Raw genomic sequence first — 20,765 nt, 5'->3', positions numbered from 1 at the left:
ACTGAATAATTAAAGAAATAAAGGATATTGCATCACCCCCAACCCTCTGTGTCCTCACAGCTCCGTGTTGAGTTTACCCTCAGGCTTTCGTTTCATTCTCCTTGGCCGCTTGTGGTCCTGGTTCCTGAAATCTGATCTGTGAGTTTTCTCTCTGCATTCCTCCCCCCCCCCAGCATGCCAGAGCTCAGCGCTCACTGCTCCTACTCCAGCCTCTCTGCAGACCTACAGCAGTTTGTTTATTTGGCTAGCTTCAGAGAGACAGGGGGGAAACCTTCCGATGGGCCAAGATTTACTGTCGCTCTCAAGTCAGGCTCCAGAATGCTGGGCCTCTGAGAGAACTGACCCCCCGCACCCATCAACCCTGTTCCCATGACAAGAAGTCGAGGGTCCCATCTCATGTAAACATAGATGGCGTAAATGTGTTAGACTGGCAAAAAACAAACCAAGAAAGAGACAAAACACACGATGAAACAAAATGGCATTTCCAAGCTGTTCTAAAGCATCTGCTACATGAATAAATGTATGTGGAAACCCAAGCCAAATCAATGGCAAACGTTCACAACATTCTCAATACACCCCAGCAGCAGCCATCTTGTTCCTGTCACAGAGTGCCATGATCTACTTCCCAGGTGATCAAGGGTGGATAGGTATCCCGTTTGACCTACTGGATGACCTCCCCCAGAATGAGTGACCTTCTTCAGGGAGGATCTCCCCCCGGGAGGGCAGCCCCCCCACGTCCCTGGTTTCCCCATCTTGGATTTATGGGGTTTTCCTGAGTCCATGAGGTCACGTTTGCAAGTGTTCATGCCACAGATCTCTTCACCCACATGCTTTACTCCTCTATTCAGTGCATGGAGCTTGGTGTTGTGGTTTCATGATATTATAGCCTACTGTTGACTTGATAGATAGATAGATGGGTAGATAGATTACTTTATTTGTCTTTGAGAGGCACAGAATTAAACACAGACACAAACAGAAAATCATAATAATGTAGTTGTCCCCCCCCCCCCACCCCCACCAAAGTCGTCGAATATTTTTCAGAGGGGCACAAATACTTTGCAGTATTTTGTCATACAGGCAGTTGTTAAGCCCTGAGTGTTATGACTCCAGGCTAATCGGCCCCCCTTCCTCTCCCCCTCCCCCTTCCTCTCCCCCTTCCTCTCCCCCTCCCCCTTCCTCTCCCCCCCTCCCCTCCCCCTCTGTGTGATCTGATCATGTCACCCCGTTACTGTAATAATTGTCACCTGTTGCTGTTGGTCTTTCCATTTCCTCTTCTCTTTGCCAGATTGATTTGCAGAACTCCTGTGACTGTCATGTTGGCTGGATTGTTAGTGGAGTATCCCGGAGCATATCGTTTGTTTGCCCTTGTTTTAAGGTTGGCCTAGAGCATTCATATTTTTGTTGTATATTCCCTGTGAAGCTTTCTTGTTTTTGTATTTTTGGAGACCGAACTAAAGAACACTTCTTTTTGACATCCTCTTTGTGTGATTCCTACCACTCCCAGTGTGGTATAGGGTCGTAGAGAGCCAGCTAACAGGCAGACAGACAGACAGACAGAGTGTGGTATAGGGTCGTAGAGAGCCAGCTACCAGGTAAACAGACAGACAGTCCACAGCAGCCCCGCTGTCAGCAGTCAGCAACACAGTCTGAGTTTGAGGCACATCAAACAATGGCCGTCTGTCAGATTAGAGGGAACACAGTGTTCTGTTTCAGTCTCTCTCCCTGTTCATATCACTGACTGAGTGTATCTCTGTGTCTCTCCAGACGCGCTCAGCAGGACCGTCAGAGAGGTCAGCCCAAACTCACAGAGCTAGGTTGAGGTGAGCAGGCTTCTGGCTGACGATTGTCATTTCCTTCCCACAATGCAAGACCGTACACATTTCCATCTGGTTCATTTGTAAATTCCAAGCATTTCATTGATTTAAGTAAAATCGTGATATTCAGGAAGCAACAAACGTGATTCTCAAGATGTTTGACATGTTATAAGTGCACAAGAGGATGGTGTGATCACAGTGGAATGTGAGTTATGTAACTCTACGCTTGTAATGATTCATATCCACATTCTAACACTGTTATCTCCTCATTGCTCACCACTGCGCCAACATCTGAAACATATTTTCTCTCAGCCAATCCATTAGGGTCTGTGTTGCAATATATCTTGGGGTTGTTAAAAACTGATGTAAGACTAACCCTTCTGATGACCTCGCTGTCCCTTGAAGTGAGGGAGCTTCCTTTGGGTTTCATCTAAACTGAGGTTGTTTGCGGGGCTATCTGGAGGCATAAGTCATCCAGACCGGGTGAAGAGGTTGGGTCTGGAGTGCCCCATGAGGAGAGGAGGGGCGGGGTGAGGGAGCCTGCAGGAGGGGGGTCCCCCAGGCAAGAGGAGCCAGGTCTGGGGAGCCCCACAGCTTCAGCATGGCCACACAAAGACCCTGCAGCAGCCTAATACAGGCTGTCTCTGAGTCTCACCATTCAGGCTGAGGGCGCAGGAGACAGGACTCAGATTATCCAGTTATCCTATTCACTTAGGCAAATTCTTGGCTAGTACGGCTTTTGCAAATTGGTTTGTCAGTACTTCCCTTGCTGCGTGACCAAGCCTGGTCTTTGTGTCACCCCCCCCCCCCCCCACCTCCTTTGTCTGCAGCCAAGTTTTTAAAAGGAGTTGAATGTTTTTCGTAAATTGCTTTTTTTTCGTCTGTTGCAGTGCAGGCCATATTGTTGTTTGAAAGTGATTACCACATAGATGACTGAACAGCCTTGCCCAGCTCCTGCTCTCTGCTCTTCCTTAGTGGTAAGACATGAATGTGTCAATCAGAGTTCCAGAACCCCCCGCCCGACACACACACACACACACCTACACTCACTCACACACACCTACACTCACTCACACACACCTACACACACACACACACACCTACACTCACTCACACACACCTACACTCACTCACACACACCTACACTCACTCACACACACCTACACTCACACACACACACCTACACTCACTCACACACACCTACACTCACTCACACACACCTACACTCTCACAGCCGAGACAGATCCCCTCCCAGTCCAGAATGGGAGGTATTCCAGAAGACATCTTCACATGTCCATGAGGCTGCTGTTACTGTAAAACATGCAGACCAGACACACACAGCTCACCGGACACCTCGTCAGCACCATTTTGTAGATCCCTCTCCACAATAATGTGATCTCCACATTGTTTTGTTTTATTTATATCACTTTTGCTTTAGAATTGCATCGGGGTCTTGTGTGTTTCTACTTTCACATGCATTCTTTCCAGTTTTACTTGCTGATCTCAAATCAGGTTTATTTGAGAAATCAAATAAACCAATCTAAACCAAGTGTGTGAATGAAACTGAACTATTGGTGAGCTCCCAGCTGCCACCTGTTGGTCACTGCTGCAAAGCACAGCCAGCCAAGTCCCTCTGCCCCAAGAACACAGTGCACACGCAGCAGAACATCTGAATGGGATGTGCTTTAGAGATCACTGCACATGCAACAGAACATCTGAATGGGATGTGCTTTAGAGATCACTGCACATGCAGCAGAACATCTGAATGGGATGTGCTTTAGAGATCACTGCACATGCAACAGAACATCTGAATGGGATGTGCTTTAGAGATCACTGCACATGCAACAGAACATCTGAATGGGATGTGCTTTAGAGATCACTGCACATGCAGCAGAACATCTGAATGGGATGTGCTTTAGAGATCACTGCACATGCAGCAGAACATCTGAATGGGATGTGCTTTAGAGATCACTGCACATGCAGCAGAACATGTGAATGGGATGTGCTTTAGAGATCACTGCACATGCAGCAGAACATCTGAATGGGATGTGCTTTAGAGATCACTGCACACATGCAACAGAACATCTGAATGGGATGTGCTTTAGAGATTTATAGATATTAAGGGTCACACAGACATAGGACAGCACTATGGCAACACAGACCTAATTCATTAATACATTCATTTCCATGCACTCGTGTGAACAAACACATGACTATTGTATAAAATGTCTGGAGTCTGTAAATAATAGATATAAAGAGACATTATCCTGTTCTGCACACCCAAAGCTTCACACAACCACCCACTGCCAATATCCTTTGAATTAATGAACCACCAATGCAAAACATACTTGCACGTCCCCAAAATTTGTGAACATGTTGAAAAATAAATGTTGTGATCTGCATTGACAACTGATTACTACTAATTATTACATTTGGCACATTTAGAAGTGAACCGTCGCTATGACGCAACTAAATCGTGAGCGGGTAAACAAAAGAGTTAAATGAACACGAACACTCCCCGGGTGTTAACTATGGTTCAATCAGAACTCGTGCGCCACAGGACAGACGTGCATGTAGAAAGAAAACCCCTCAACCACCAGCTCCAACTCCGTATCTAGTCGTTCATTGGTCAGGATCCAGCAAGGCGGAAGTCTACAGCGCTGGGGATTCCCCGAGGGAAGTTCCCAGCGCAAAGTAAACTATGTAAAATGTACATTTGTAGACATACACCATATCCTCTTCCGAACTTCATATTATTTGTAGGCCACATGAAGAACAAGAAGGTATCGAGGTGGCAAAACAATATTGTGAAATATTTCTAATGAAGGTAAGTTTCTACCATTGTAGGCGAAGTCATGATAGCTGCGCGTCGAGTCTTTACCCATACTAAAAAGGTTCGAAAACAATCAACGCTAAATAACGTTTATAACAACTTTACAAACACATACTTTTCGATACAAAATACGGAACTGTGTTGGAGACAATTGTGACTCGTTATATTCGCCAGTGTATACTTGAACACAAATGTTGCAATAACTTAACAACATAACCTTATCTTGAACTGACTTAGCTAGTTGACGTACTCCATGGACGTTTCTTATGCTGTCTGTTAATAACTGATGACCAATAAGTGAAATCGTTTAAAAATGTTGTTTAACCTGTGTGTGGTAGGTCTCAAATTAATGCAAAACTAAATTTCCATGACATGTCAAACTTCTTTGGTTGAGCTGAACTAACCAACTACTCTTAGAGACGTTACATTGACTTTCATGATATTTTCTGATATTCAGAATGGATCCGACTGTGTACTGTGTGATGTATGTATTGTTAAATTTAGTACACTGGTCAGTTGTTGACCCATAAATAGCAGGCAGAGTTAATTCAGTCAATAGAAGAAAACATATATATTTTTTAAAAAGGCAAGTGCTATTTTGAGCGTTTTTTGAAACCCCATATTTACATACTGACCCCATTTCGAAGATGATGTATATCATTGCCTTATGCTGGACCCAAAAATGTACATTAACAATAACATTATATGAAGGTTTATATTTCATGATGAAATTCAAGCAACTTTAAACTCAATCCATGCCCTCAACAGCCCGTAATAAATTTGTGCTGAACTGCTGCAATGCGTTTTGTGAACCTTGTGGCCCTGTTTGTGATGTGCGGACCAAGAGCTCATGCCTGCCGTGTCCGTGATGACCGTGGAGCTCGCGGGATGGAGAGGAACATTGGAGAGCAGCTCAACAAAGCCTTTGAAGCTTACCGCCAGGCCTCCATCGAGAAAGACGGCGCCAAAAGGGAACTTCAGCAGAAGGTATGACATTGACAGAATCTACCTCTGAGAGGAATCAGTCAGCCTGTAAAGCTGTCTACACACAGCGCTGCACAGCAGAGTGATCACTCACCCCCATAATAAATAACAGCAGCTGTCTTTATTATCACTTCCTAATCATAAGTAATTAATCATTAGTTATTGTTGGATCTCTAAATACGGATATCACAAGACACGCCACCGTGTGTTTTCTTGTCCTAACAATTTGGTTGTGTTATTTTGTATATCGTTTTTGTGGATCTGTGCACTAGTGGGTAGTGTTGGCCATGTAGGTAAGCCATGGCTATCACATAAACATACAACCAGTTATACAATATACATGGCTGCATTACATATAACAGAAACATCTTCCTTTTGCAGACTGAGAGTTACGAACGATACATCCAGCAACTTCTGAAACAGATCGAGGAACAGAAGCGAAAGATTTTCAAACTTGAGGCTCAGTTGACATCTAACCCATCAGCAGGTCAGTAGGAAACACAAAGGACTCTCCATAAAATCATCTATTTCAAATCAAATATGTTTGAAGGTTGATCGTAGTTTCTGTCTTTATTCATTTTAATCATGACTTGAGTCTATCTTAAACCTGTTTAAAAACATTGTGTCAGGATTTGTCTGTGTTTATTTGAAAATTAGGAGAGGTGAAATGTGAGGAAGAAACTGCACTGCCTGTCAATCATCTCCTTGACAACACACAGTTCCATAGGAGCCTGCTCTCGCCGGTATGTTTAGCACATTTCAAACTCTTCTATCACATCCACAGTTTACCATTATATTTACAATAATAGTACGTTTAGATTTCACATAATTAAAAAGTAATTTGTGCGCTCATGCACACACACACACCACACACACCACACACACCACACTCACCACACACACCACACACACCATACACATATATTTAAGTGCCACAAATAGTTTGCTATTAGTTGTGCGTAGTGGCTGAGATAACTCTATTCTCTTGTGTTCTTCATAGAGTTCATGCCAGTGAACAATAGCTCCACTTCCCGTAGCATAGGACATCTTTCATCTGGTTCCTGTTATCAGTGTCGCAATGTGTCATTTGAGCTTCCAGCATCAGTGTCTTCATAATTCCTCACTGAACTTTTGTGACTGTGAACACTGATAAATCTGTTTCACTTATGTCTTCAAGGGTGGAGGTGAAAATGAGCCACTTCTCTTCACAGTTTAGATTCAGTCAGCCACTTCTGCTGTCTGTCCAAATACTTTATCTATCATCTAATAATTGAATCTAAAAACTGCACTAATAGAGACGGCAGTACTGTGTTTTACCAGTAGATGGGGTTAGAGGATAATATCAGCATTGGTTCCTTTAAACCACCCTTCCACCCAAAGCAACACGCTTTAAGACAGGGGTGTCGAACTCCGGTCCTCGAGGGCCGCTGTCCTGCATGTTTTAGATGTTTCCCTGATCCAGCTCACCTGATTCGAATGAATGGTCGTTATAACAACCCTTTTAATTGAATCAGGTGTGTTGGAGCAGGGAAACATCTAAAACATGCAGGACAGCGGCCCTCGAGGACCGGAGTTCGACACCCCTGCTTTAAGAGATCACAGGCCACAATGATTTTTAGTATGCCATGCAGGACATCAGATATCTTCTATATCTATTCTGTGATATCTTCTTTGTGTTATATTTGTAATATAATATTATATTTTTTATAATTTATAAAAAATATAATATATTATATTATATAATATTTATAATATTTATAATATTATATAATATAATATTTTTATCAGTACAGAGTTGCAATTAAAGGGATGTTTTTGTCATTTAAAGTTTGTGTCTGTTTTTCAGGAGGTGAATATAGAGCCTGCTGTTGCTCCACCTCAGATGTTACCTGTGAACAGCAGGATGGACAAGTACGAGGCCCACTCACTCCAACACCATGTTGTGTATTTGATCTAAAACCCCTGATTCTTGCTTTTCTTTCTATGTCTCGCAGCAAACATGTCCTGGAGGCATTCAAAGCCCTTCAAGGGAATTTCCATCAGATACAGACTTTAACAAGAAGACAGAAAGATCACCTTAAAAGATTTTACAGAGGAAATGATATGACAAATGGTAATGTGATTTGTTTTTTACTAAATAGACCCTTGTTGCGTTTGGGGTGGAAGTCTCTAATATCATAATCCAGTGCTCGTCTCCGCCCTAATTTAATTACAAAAGAGAAAATATTAGTATTTTTTCGCAATCACAATTACTTTATATGTGTCAGTACACAATTAGATTCATTATGTCTTAGACTTGTTCTTGAACACAATTCAATAACAACACCTTAACCACAAGTAGACATAATTACCGTGTTGGCCTCCTGAACTATGCCCATCCACCTGTGTGGAAATACACCGAATGGATAAACACATTTAATTATTCCACGTTAATGCAGGGATGTGGATCTTTGAACAGGAGTGACACAGTGGGTTTTTTAAACATCCATTCTGTGTCTTTTCAATTTTCCATAGAAAATACAGAGAATAACCTCCGTCAAGGACAATGTCCCAGGCGAACATTTCTAGGCAAATGCCATGCAGCTCTGTGTTCTCAATGAAGTCACTTGATCATTAGTCAGTCAAATAGCTAGGTTAGGGTTAGGTAGGTCGTTATTTGGGTTTGTCTCGTTGTGTGAAGGTATGGTGAGACTGTTTGTGTTTGCCGTCGGACAGAGCAACAGTTCTCCATGCCCATCCAGTGTACGGACGGGACTGTGGAGGGGGGGGGGAGCTCGGCACCCTCAGGCCTGCCCCGAGGGTTGGCCCCCCAGCCACCGCGCGTCCCCCTGGCCCCCCTGGTCCCCCTGGATCCCCCGGAGGATAGGGACCTGGACGAGTCCCTCACCAAGCTCAGTGTCAAGTTCCCTCCTTCCACAGACAGTGAATACGAGTTTCTGAACAGCACTCCAGACAGACAGGTGGCTCACCTGGGGCTGGCTCACCTGGGGCTGGCTCACCTGGGGCTGGCTCACCTGGGGCTGGCTCACCTGGGGCGGCCGCCAGGGAAGCTGCCCGCCGTCGGCAGCATCGCCACAGCGCTGGACGAAGAGATGTCTGGCGAGCTCAGCGCCCAGTTCTCCTTCCCCACGTCTTCCTCCGCCCCCCGCTCCCCGTCACACTCCCACGCTCGCCTGCGGGAGAGTGTGCGGGGACCCCAACAGGTGAGATGCACAGGGAATGCTCATTTGGGCAGGTGAACAGGCATATTCTCAAGTGCAGTTCTGGGATAATTGAGAGAGAGAGTTAAAGCATAAGGAAAATTAACATTCATTTTGGTCTATCACATTTCTGTCAAATCTTCTCTTTAAATATTATTGTTGGTGAGATGTTGAACATTGTCCTCAAGTTTTAGTTAGGATGACCTCACACATTATACTCTGAGATATCCCATACGCTCGTCAACATGAATATGCAACATTACAAGAGAGCAGGGCAGTCAGATATGTTAGGGCAGTGGCCTCAAGTGGGACACAACTTTGCTTGTATTCCCCTGGGTAGCATGTAATTCACCATCCCAATCCAAGCCACATACACAGTCCCAAGTAGGCGAGTGCAAGTGAAAGATAAGGTCATGAATAATCCAGGGTTGTGGTGTGTGTGCCTCTGTCCTCGCAGCCTCTCTGGAGCCCTGTGCTGTGCTGTGAAGAAGCCCCACAGGGCAGCGAGGAGGAAGGGCACAGCAGCTCCAGTGACTGTGCCTTCTGCCATGAGGTGGTGCCGCCCCAGCAGTGGAACAGCCACCTGTACTCCCACTTCAATAAGGGAGCAAGGAACTGACTGCAGAGGAGGGTGCTTTGGACGTACAATGCAACAGTAAAGCCTCCAGGATGAACCTGGTTTCTTCGTGTCTCTGTTGCCCCACGGCGGGGTGAGCGTGCCAGGCGGAGGGGGACCAACACTGACGGTTGCGATGGGACTTGAATCCGCTCTCAGTCTTTTATTTAATTAAATGTTGAACAAAAAAAAGGAGAAGTTGAATGGTACTGTACATTTGACAGCTATAATTTTTTGGTTTTGTAAAGGATAATTTTGGCACAGTACTTAATAAAGATATCATTAATCTTACCAGGCTGTTCCAATTTATGGCAGTTTAATTGATCAGACAGTGTAACATTGTCCTCAGAAAATCCTAAAACACAGGCTTTAAGAGTGTTAAATAATCTATACATTTTACTTAATAAACAGAATCATATTTTAACTTAATATCAAGGTAGGTTTAAGTAGGCCTGCATATTTTTTTAAACACACACCAAACTGAATATTTCATTATTTTGGTCTTCATACTAATGTTTATTTCTGTACAATCGTAGTATTCTGTTGAACTGTAGGAAAACCGACAGCAACGCTATAAGAAGTAAGGCGTAATTCCAGTGTTCGATGTTCAAGTTCATTAGTTTTTTGGCAATATTCAGAATATTCAGCATATGTTGTTTAGTGAAATTTCAGTCAGTGGACCTTGAAGTAATAACTCCATAACAATCCACAACTAATGGGTTAAATTTGTTAATGTAATTTGGAGCAGCTGCATGGTATACTTAGTACAGAATGCGAAATCATTCCACTTAATTAATTTGATTTTAAAAGTTCTAACACCATATGGTCATTGAAAGCAGGTTGGTGCAGGTATTTCAAGTTAATTAAAAGTCTGTGTTACTACACATAACATCAGGTACATGCTCATTGTTCAATTAGTCACACATTATCTTACTATTTGTAGTTTAATGTTTTTAGCCTTGGCAAACCCTTTTCTTCTACATATTTAGATGGCTACTATTGCTCTGTGAACAGATGAATAGACAATTTTGAATTGGATGAATGGATTTAGATATGTGGCTCACTCCTTTATTCTTAATCTTTGACAATTGAGAAAAAAATATAATGATCATATAGGTCTTTAATGCTGTTACAGAGTTTATCTTGCATAATAAGCATCTAAAATGTTTGAACATTTACGTCTTCACCTCTTGCAAAAGCAAATAACAGCTTTTGACTTTCAACAATATTTATTCACACTTTGAGAACAATAGCAATAATTCTCACTATCTAGTGTGATGATGTGTTAGGAAAATAGGGAAATATGTGTATTGCAACACGTTGCTGTGGCAGTAGGACCTTGCAGTTCCTGGATATGGGTTGGTAACACTTGTGCTGGGTAGATGAGCTGGTGTGAAGACTGCAAAGAGGAGACTATTTTGAATTTCCATTTGATGCTCCTCGACAATGCAATACGTGAGCCGTTTTCAATTAAAAGGGAATAATGCGTATACGGTAAATTATGTGTATACGGCAAATCTCAAAACACTGAATGCATCAGCGGTGACAGAAGGCCATAGCTACAAGGGTCGACAAATTTAACTTAAAAAGTGATTTTTCTCAAACTGGCTTCGGTGAAGACAAAGATGGCTTTGCAGGATTAACTGCTGAAAGAGAAATAAGAGAAGAGGAACCTGACTGTTCTTCATTCACTGTGACCTCTCATCACCTGCTGTCAGATCAGTTTGTAGGTAGTCAAGAGAACGAGGAAGGGTGGAGAAAGACCAGCTACGGCAGGAACACCAGAGGAACACACATCGTCTGAGCTGCACCACGGACGCATGCTGAAACAACATGTCCTTGTTCTGTATTTACAAAGCTGAATCCGACATTTGTATCAAGTACAATGTGTCAGGCATAATGTGGCCATGCTTGGATCAACATAAACCACAGAATCTCTCATCTCACAAAATAAAATTATGGAAGGCAAGGAGAGAATTTATTCTGAAAATGTAGCAAATACAAATAAGCAATCTCCCTAATGATTCTCTCTTGTAAATCTGTGAAGAGTTGAACATAGTGCAGACTGCATGGTTCCCTCTCTGGAATTATCGACAGATGCTTGCACATAATTATGTTGTCATTGCTTGTTATTTGGAAGAGGGAAGCTGCACTGACAGCTAGGTCTAGCTTGTTTCTCTCCTGTATGTTTACTCGCTTGTTAATAAAGTAATGTGAACAGTAAGAGAAGAACTCCACTTCAACACTCAGGAGCACATTGTTTTCAACCCTGTGGCTCAGCTTGTGTAATAAAGGCCATCTTGTTGTTCAATGTGAGTTTTGTAAGCGGAAGCAGGTATGTTTCGGTGGGGTACATCTGAGAGATAAAAAAAAAAAAGAAGAAAGAAAGAAGAAGGATATGGATTGAGAGGAGAGAAGCAGCAGGCTGATTAGGAGGTGTCAAAATTGCCAGGAGCAAAAAGGTGAAAGCAATCAGGGGTGAGAACAGTGCAGCATTCGTGAGGGGCAACTAATTATCCATCTCATTTGTGGAGAGCAGCATTTGAGGCAGCGCTAGCCTGGTGAACGCTGACAGCTTGGTGCGGAGGAGAGGGGAGGTGTTAGAACAATGGAGCCCAGCTCCCCATCATTACTGCATGCTAATAAGCAGTGCTGCTACACTGCCACTCTGAGCTGCAGAGAGGTAAGGGAACAAATAGGAAGTCATCATCTTCTAGGGACAACGGTCAATTCCAAATGGTGAAGAGAGAGAGAGACAAGGAGAGAGAGAAGGAGAGAGAGAGAGAGAGACAAGGAGAGAGAAGGAGAGAGAGAAGGAGAGAGAGACAAGGAGAGAGAAGGAGAGAGACAAGGAGAGAGAAGGAGAGAGAGAAGGAGAGAGAGAAGGAGAGAGAAGGAGAGAGAGAGAGAGAGAGAGAGAAGGAGAGAGAGACAAGGAGAGAGAAGGAGAGAGAGAGAGAGAAAGAGACAAGGAGAGAGAAGGAGAGAGAGAAGGAGAGAGAGACAAGGAGAGAGAAGGAGAGAGACAAGGAGAGAGAAGGAGAGAGACAAGGAGAGAGAAGGAGAGAGAGAAGGAGAGAGACAAGGAGAGACAAGGAGAGAGAAGGAGAGAGAGGAGAAGAGAGAAGAGGAGAGAGAAGGAGAGAGAGAAGGAGAGAGAGAAGGAGAGAGAAGGAGAGAGAGAAGGAGAGAGAGAAGGAGAGAGAGGAGGGGGCTATATTCTCACTGGCAGCACTTCTTGACATGTATGAATAAGTTTGAATGATCTGAAGGTGCTCATAGACTTTGGGGTGGGTCTATATGGCCTTCATACTCACATACTCTACAAAGATTTCAAAAGGAATGTTGAATGGTACACATCTCTCTAATAATGGCAGGACTCTCTGTGTGTGTCTGTGTGTGTGTGTACAAATCAGAATGGGTTTAGTTTCCCATGATCAACTCAAGAACCGGGCACTATGCAAAGTTCATATTCTGCATGTGTCCTCTGTATAAACCAACAGAGTGCAGTGCCGCGATTGACGTTATTTGGATGAGCATTTCAACATCAAATAATAAACATAATGACAAAATAATTTACCGCCAGCTTGGCTTGCTCTCTTTGTGTCACAGCCCCTTCACTCTGATTGGTCCTCTGGTCTGCAGCGAGTCTGGTTTGACATCTCGAGGACCAGGCACTCTAAAAAGTTCATATTTTGCAGGTGTCCTTTTTATAATCAAATGGAGTGCAGTATCACGATTAAACTAATGTGATTAACAAAGGCATTCACAATTAAATAAAACTAAGCGTAGTAAGGAAAATAGGGCAATTCTGTTCTGTTATTTGGAAGCGAATTTGCCTTTACAACCGATAATCAGCTGCTTTCAAAAGGCCTGGCAAGCTAACAGAATGACAATATGAAGTGGATATACTTTCAATATAGATCAGTGAATTGCCTCAACCATTGTGAATGTTATGACTTCTGTTATGAGCTCAATGTTTAGACGTTTGTGGTGGTAACACAATTTAACAGAGAATCATTATAGTACATTTTGATCAACAAAACAAAAGCAATTCATAACGTAGGAAACAGCAGACTAATGAAAGCTACATAATCATTTACATGAATGGAGGCTCCCACTGCATTGAAAATTTTCACTAGAATAGATGTGGAGGTTTAACAAGTTTAACAGGTAGAGATGACAGAGAATTTCAATTATGATCTGAGAAATATAGGTACCAAAACCACTGAGAAGCTGCATCACAGGCACTGTGCACTATCTATAGTTCAAGTCATTTGTGTGTTTCACTGACATCTTAATCACCGACTGCATCACGGGCACCGTGCCCTAGTTATATAAATAATACATTTTTACTAAATGTATTTGCAATGTATAGATATTGTATGTATTGCAAAAATAAATACATATTTTAAATATGTGTAATATTTTAAAACACCTTTGTAAAATAAATCTGTGGACATTCACTGTCAGCACATTTAATTTATTTACGTGGTACTATAGCAAAAAAATTGCATCAGATATATAGAGCTTAAAAAAAAGAAATAATAATAATTCACTTAAATATACATACAAATATACTTGCCAGGCTTAAAATAAGCTAGATATTAAGGCAGTATGCTGTTAAGACAGTACCTAAAGCTCAGCCCTTGCATTTGAGGTGAACCCAGGTTGTGAAGGAAGCCACCCAATCACAGCACAAACACCTTACAATCATCAAACTACTGAACCTAGTGCTCAAACTGGATGATCTGCATTTAAACTGTGGCTAAGTGCTGCCTACCTTTAACATGGCACAGCAGTGTGTGCTCTGTCTATGGTCCTTAGTCATAGGACTGAGTAGGTCAAGATCCGTGTAATATACTGTCCAGCAACATGTGATTAGAGGTCATGCTGTTGCTGTCATTACCCTGTTGTTCTGAACACATTGTGCATAATTGCGTGGTTACAGCGGCTGTAAACAGGTCCAATCCTTAACCTTTCACAACCACTCATCAGTGCTGCAAGATGGTGAAAACTGGCCCTCCTGTGAAAATGAACTATGCATGATCCTCTTGATAATCCCAAACACATAACTTGATTCTGATCTCTCTGTAGAGCACAGAGTGGAAAACAGAAAGTTAGTTACTGCTGAACAGGAAGTCAAAGTCTAGAATTAATATGTAGTGTTAATTAACAGGAAGTTTTGTCAGGTCTTTCTTGTAATTACACACCAACATTTGGAGAAGCCTAATTAATTGACATTTCATTTATAGCTTTTCCCCTCAATGTTTATATATCTTTTTTTAGTATTAAATAACATTCCAATCATTATTGTAGCAGAATAATGGGCCACGTCATTGAAGTGGGGCAACTTCATCAATGACTGATATATGCAACTTATTAAAACAGCAAAACAATGTTGTGTTACAAGACAACTTTGCATTGGCACACAGATATTAAACATGTGTTGTGTTCAATGTTATAATCGATGTCAAACATGATAATATAGCTTTAGAATATGTGTTGTCAGTCAAGGCTTGCGTGGTCTTTGTCATCAGGCCACCTGACCACAATATCCCTTCAACATCAGTGTCATTCAGACAATTAACAACTCGTGAGACGAACATATTCAGTTGTCCCTGCGCTGGTCACAATGGCACTGGGGAATGCCAAGTCTACGGCTTAGGGAACCAAGTGTCTCACCTCACAGTTTTCGTGCCATGTGCTGAGCTGATCGTGCTCTTTGTGTACGCAAGCAGTAAGATTGACTCGTGTTAGATTAAATGTGTTGAAGCCATGGCTGCCTTTCGGAAACTCTCTGATCGGCCCTGCGCCGTGGTGTTTGTTTCCATGCTGGTTCGAAAGCCCTGGTTTCTGGAGCAGAGATTTGGCAGTCACAGCAAGTGATGACAGAGGCAGTGGTGAGATCGCACCCAGAACCCCAGAGGAATGATCCAATTTCAGGGGAAGTGGAGGCTGGATGCTACACGGTTAGCGGCACCAGTGATCAGTGTAATTATGATGATACCATTGTTTGTGGAAATCAACCTGTCTGCTCCCCCTGTCCTAGGATTTGAATGCGCTGTTGTATACATTGCACGATGGCAGACGTTGGTATTTTGGATGTTAAGAACAATGAGATCATTTTTTGTGTTGCACTAGTTGGTGAAAAAAAATCCCATGGTTATAATATTTGTGGATTAGAAAAATATCCCTGGCCTCGTGGCAGAACATGGTGTCCTTCAGATACTTACTTCTAAGTAAGTACTTGAAATAGTGGCCTACAGAAAATGCCCTTTATAGTACTGCAGTGATTGTCTGTAGCGTGGATGATGGTTGTTTTTCTTCATAACACATGGGGGTGGAGAGGACCCGTGAGGGGGGTTAGTGGAATAAAACGATAGCTCGCATCGCAAGGGTTAAGGCAGCATTAAAGAATCCATTCTCGGTTTAATGACCTACCCATACCGGTCGAGGACGACAGGGAACACGCTCTTGACTTGTACTGAATTTGCCAATTAACACCTCAAATAACAGACTGCCTCTTGAACATCACCGACGCAAGGAGAGGCGGAGCGGCTCACATGCACTTTGTTTTTCAGCCTATGATCTGTTGTTATCCCGGCCTGTGAATTCAGTTTGGACAGAGACAGCACTGAAAGTCATTTGTCCAGACCATTTCAGCTTTCTGTATTTTTCCCTTTTTTGAAAAGGATTCGGCTCAATTATTCTGCCAAAGTATCTTTGTATCAACTGTCATTATAATTCTGTCTCCTGTTGACAAGGTTTGGCCATTGACTATCAGACAGATAATATTGGAAAAGCTGTATTTTTTTTTTCAAGCGCCACATAATCCTTATGTAGTTCTTGGACATTCTATTTTCGCACATGTCCATATGGCCACGTGCAGCTTCAATTAGACACACGGCTGTGGTATCTAAGATACCCTGCTCTGGGATTTTTTTCGCCTTGTTTTTGTTTGTTTAATATGAACAAAAAAGTATTTCCTTTTCTCTATCTTTCATATATATATATATATATATATATAAATAAATGTATGTCTTGATTTACTCATTTAAACGTCAGTTCTCCTTTGGATAAGGTGCTCATTCCAGTCCAGCCCTTCAGATTCACACATGTTTATCAGTCTCCTGAACAACACCTTACACAGGTGTGAATTTTCAAGCCCCTGGTGAAAATCACAGTGGGCCTCTCTTTTGTTTTCCACAGAGTCCTTTTACAGGGAGAGGTGGCCTTGCATGGGGGCACGAGGGGGCACACGGCCCCCTCAGAAACACCTCAGTGTATGTGTGAGGTGGACACTCACACACCAGCCACATGCTTAATGAACGAAGGAAACACACACACACCCGTAGATGTAATTGAAAAAGGTGCTTGCATACCACTATTAATGCCCAACCATGTATTACCCATAGCTAGACCACAATCACACCATAACACATGGCTTCACAATTCATTAGCAGGTATTTTAACAATATATAATAATTGAAAGACAGCTAAATAATTGATACCAGTTCACACTCTGGAAAAGGTGAAGTGATCTATCTAATGATGTTAACAAATTGTAGAAGAGGAGAACATGGTGGATAACACTTTTAGGTGTGAGTTGTGTACAGTTATGATGACAAAGGCCCTGTCTTAGCACTCTGTCAACATAACAGCTTTAGATACTGTGAACATGTTAGTCAACTCCAAGAGTCAGAGGAGCCTTGAAAACCCTGTTCGGTCTCTCTAACACATGTTGTGTTCGCTCAGGGTTACCAGATCATAGCTTTCCTGCTCTTCGGATGACCGTCCGGTTGTCCTGAGTGTCGTGGAGGAGCGTGAACTCTGTTGGAGAGGTCTACAAACCAAACTCATTTATTTATTCAGTGTTAGGAAACCATCTGGCCTGGGTAGAATTGAAAGTCATTCTGGCAGACCAGTTCTCTGACTGACACCTCATTGCATAAGTGGGAGGATGGCTTCATCAATGCCCAGTCTCTTTGCTCTCATGTTCAATCTAGTGTTTGAACCTCTCTATTGAATACCTGCTGTGGGTTCACCAGTATCCTCTCTATGCTTGTCTGTTCTGCATCATTTGCTCGTTTACACGTAGTCTCTCTCACAACTTTAATCTCTAGCACATTTTGTTCATTGTTTATCGGTCTTAGATAGTGAGAGATAGCACTCTGTACTTTCCCTTTGTGGAAGCTGTGAAAATGGCACACCATATGTAATGCTTCTTTTTGCTGTTAGCCCCGCCAATTCCCCCAGGATAGGTCCCTCCTGTGCCAATATTCACACTCTGTCTTTGTCTGTGATTTGATTGAACTTTTTTTTCTCTATATATATACTCAAGAAAAGCAAAAACTAAAATATAGGACTATTGTATATGTAAACATATAAATATACTGTTTATAAACTGCCAGGGGGAGGTACACATACATATTTGAAAAGTAATCTTTTCAACTGGTAGGTGTACTTGCAATAGTTTAATATATTTATACCCCCAATCTGATCATTTGTTGTAGTTTAAGTATTGCTGTCAGATGTACCAGTTGAAATGATTACTTTTCAAATGAAAATGAATGATAGCTGAAGTATTGCCGTTTGGGTGTGTATGTAAAAATACAGAACTACTCGGGTCCCAAAATGTTGGAAACACCCACAGTCTAACTGACAGATGTAGATGATGCAAAACATATTCAGGTTTTGTTTTTCTTTCGTTTTAATTCCGCTCAAAGCAAATTGGCTGCACATGCTGTTCACACCTCTGCTACCTTGGGAAGAGCAGGGCGTCTTTCTCCCCCGCTGTACCTGTGACAACAACCTACAAAGTGCTCCCTGTGCCTCAGTCGTGGGCTAGGGGCCCCGGGCTGCCGTTGCGTGGAGATGAGCTTGTTGTTGTCTTGAAGCTCCTATGCTGCCTCTCCCAGTGTTCATTCCATTATTACACCACGGAAACACATGAAGAACACGCAGCATGGACGAGGCCCTCTCTCACAGACCTCCTAGCTGCTGTGTTGGACGATACACAGATACGGAACATGTTCCATTTAGAACTGGCAGTCAGACCACAGTTTGGGGGAATCAACAGATGGCCAATAGATTGATCTGCAAGCAAGTAGTAACTGGCGAGGTTTGGAGTTGGTTCAAGTTACCGGGCCACTACTGTACTGTCTAGTCTCGTAAGCCTGGTGCAAGTGACGGTGATGTCATCTAGATGGATGGCGGCGAAGCAAGATCAGAACGACTCCCTCTGTCGTGTCTGTGGAGACCTGAAGAGGGAGGACCCTGTGTCCTGTCTCTGCATTATTAAAGCACACTCCCAAACAAGCCCGGAGAGAAACACACTGGTGAATATTTGAAAAAAATATTAGATTTTTTATTTAGGCCTATAGATTTAGGTGGGAAGGAATAGATGATGGAGATCAGTGAAGACATGGGAGAGTTTTCTAGAATAGTCAAGGGACATGTTGCTGTTCTAACACAATCCTACATCCAAGTTCAATGTGGAATTCTCTAATATTGAACCAAGCCCTAAATCCTTTGAATACATTTTGGATGTATGTTTTCAGCTTGATAGTCAGTGCACCAAAATTCAGTTTTGTAATTATTATTTTACCTTTTACATTGAATGCAGTATATGAACCTTTTCATTTAGAATTGGGATGTTTATGACCCCAATCCCCATCTTTCACATAACCTTAACCTTGTGATAATAATGTGTAAATTACATGCACTGCGAAGAAAGTAGTAAATAGTTGACATTTGCCCAACACATACACATAACATGATTAAATCAACATGAGACACAGCAGTGAATCTAATAATCCACGGTAACATATTACCATGGATTTCATTTGCACCTCAGAATGATAATTTTCTGTGTTTTGTGAAATATCCCTGCCTGTCTCCTGCCTGCCAGTCATTCTAAATGCTCGACAACTGACAGCAGCAATAACAAGGCCATGCCACTTACCTTGCTTTAGACTCATTACACTATATTCCCTTCACATCACATCATCACTGATGTTTTTTTATGCTGCATGGGCGTATATACACTAATATTATGCAATTTTAGTAATTACCGTACCAACCCATCAAAACCGGCTTTGGATTATGGAAACGTAATTATTGCTTCTGGCATCCTTGCTAAAATGAGGCGAGATATATCAATTAAATACATAATCAGGACTACTTGAAACCAGTATTGTCCTTAGCTGGTGGGGAAAGATGGCACGGGCAGACAGCCCTAGAGAACCCCCTAACCCCAGCTCAGTATCGATCCATCTGCCTCCCAACACACTGTCATGTCACCTCCGTGTCTAAGTGTTATCTTGTCATGTCCAAATGATCTCCCCGTCAGATTCAGAAAAACCCGTCTTCTGTGATGTTTCTGGCTATCCTGCTGTCGCTAGAGCTCTGTTACACGGCAGCCGCTTCATATGTGACTCTTTCATTATTGTAACAAGACTGTGTGGAGTATCACATCCAGGATATACGTGTTTGTGTGTGGGTGTGTGCTGTTCCAGTTTGATCTTGTGTGAACCATGATCCTCAAGAGACAGATATAAATCGTAACTAGAAAAATCTGTTATTATTCCGAAGCTTTCTCCCTTCAACAGTTGTCATCCTCTTCGCCAAATACTTCTGAAGTAGGAGAAAAAGCTTGAGATGAATGTGAACAAAGGTTTAGCAGCTCTGCAACACAGTGTAAATTGTTTCATGATGGATTCCTTAGTCTCACCAGTGATTTAATTGATACTTAAAGGGTGGGTATCCTGCCACATGTGCTGAAAGGGTACCAACTGTCTCAGCCAAGGTGTGTGGTAACAGGGTGAAACATTGAAAGCAAGTTCTCTCTCCGCTAATGTACACCCCTCTTAATGTTAACACGCCTCCCATCATACACACAGCACTCAGTTTCCTCTTTTCAATTCTCGGTGTCCCTTTGTTTTATTTTTCTTCTTCACACCCTTTGATCCCACGCACCCCTCTGTCTAATTTATCCCCAGTTGGATGCAGGTGCCTGGTCATTTGGAGGGTGGCATCTCTCGAAGCTGCTGCAGGCCTGAGGGGTGGGCGGGCTGGTGTCAGAGCCCCTGAGCCTGGCAGGACCGCTGTCTGGAGTCCAGATTAACACCCAGCCCAGGGCTGCAGTCTGGTCGGAGCATGCTGCTAAGGCAGGGAAGGTCACCCTCATCCCAGGTATGGCCTCCTTCCTCATCTTTGTCCTCCATTCCACCTGAGAGTCTGGTCAGTCTGTGCAGAGCTTCTGTCAAACCTCTGTCTGCCTGCTTGTATACTGGAGGCCTTTGTGTTGCAGGACG

At 42.7% G+C, this 20,765-nt stretch overlaps 1 protein-coding gene across 1 annotated transcript; it reads left to right on the top strand.

Moving 5' to 3' along the window:
- Window positions 1-4,445: 4,445 nt before the first annotated feature.
- tank (TRAF family member-associated NFKB activator) lies at window positions 4,446-9,738 on the top strand. Its single transcript, XM_047046059.1, has 8 exons — window positions 4,446-4,641; window positions 5,493-5,634; window positions 6,013-6,118; window positions 6,289-6,374; window positions 7,478-7,542; window positions 7,626-7,744; window positions 8,347-8,834; window positions 9,289-9,738. Exons 2-8 carry the CDS (start codon window positions 5,536-5,538, stop codon window positions 9,448-9,450), a joined length of 1,125 nt encoding a protein of 374 aa, XP_046902015.1. The 5' UTR covers window positions 4,446-4,641; window positions 5,493-5,535; the 3' UTR covers window positions 9,451-9,738.
- Window positions 9,739-20,765: the final 11,027 nt, after the last annotated feature.

This window comes from Hypomesus transpacificus, chromosome 23 (genome assembly GCF_021917145.1).
Source record: "Hypomesus transpacificus isolate Combined female chromosome 23, fHypTra1, whole genome shotgun sequence".
Classification (NCBI taxonomy): domain Eukaryota; kingdom Metazoa; phylum Chordata; class Actinopteri; order Osmeriformes; family Osmeridae; genus Hypomesus; species Hypomesus transpacificus.
This window is presented reverse-complemented; position numbering and strand designations above follow the sequence as displayed.

What these genes read in the sequence shown, in the direction of transcription:
- tank (XM_047046059.1), top strand. Translation starts at nt 5,536, where the DNA reads ATGGAGAGGAACATTGGAGAGCAGCTCAACAAAGCCTTTGAAGCTTAC. An exon ending in AGGAAATGATATGACAAATG is followed by an intron (nt 7,745 to 8,346) that starts GTAATGTGATTT and finishes GCCGTCGGACAG; the next exon opens with AGCAACAGTTCTCCATGCCC. An exon ending in GTGTGCGGGGACCCCAACAG is followed by an intron (nt 8,835 to 9,288) that starts GTGAGATGCACA and finishes CTGTCCTCGCAG; the next exon opens with CCTCTCTGGAGCCCTGTGCT.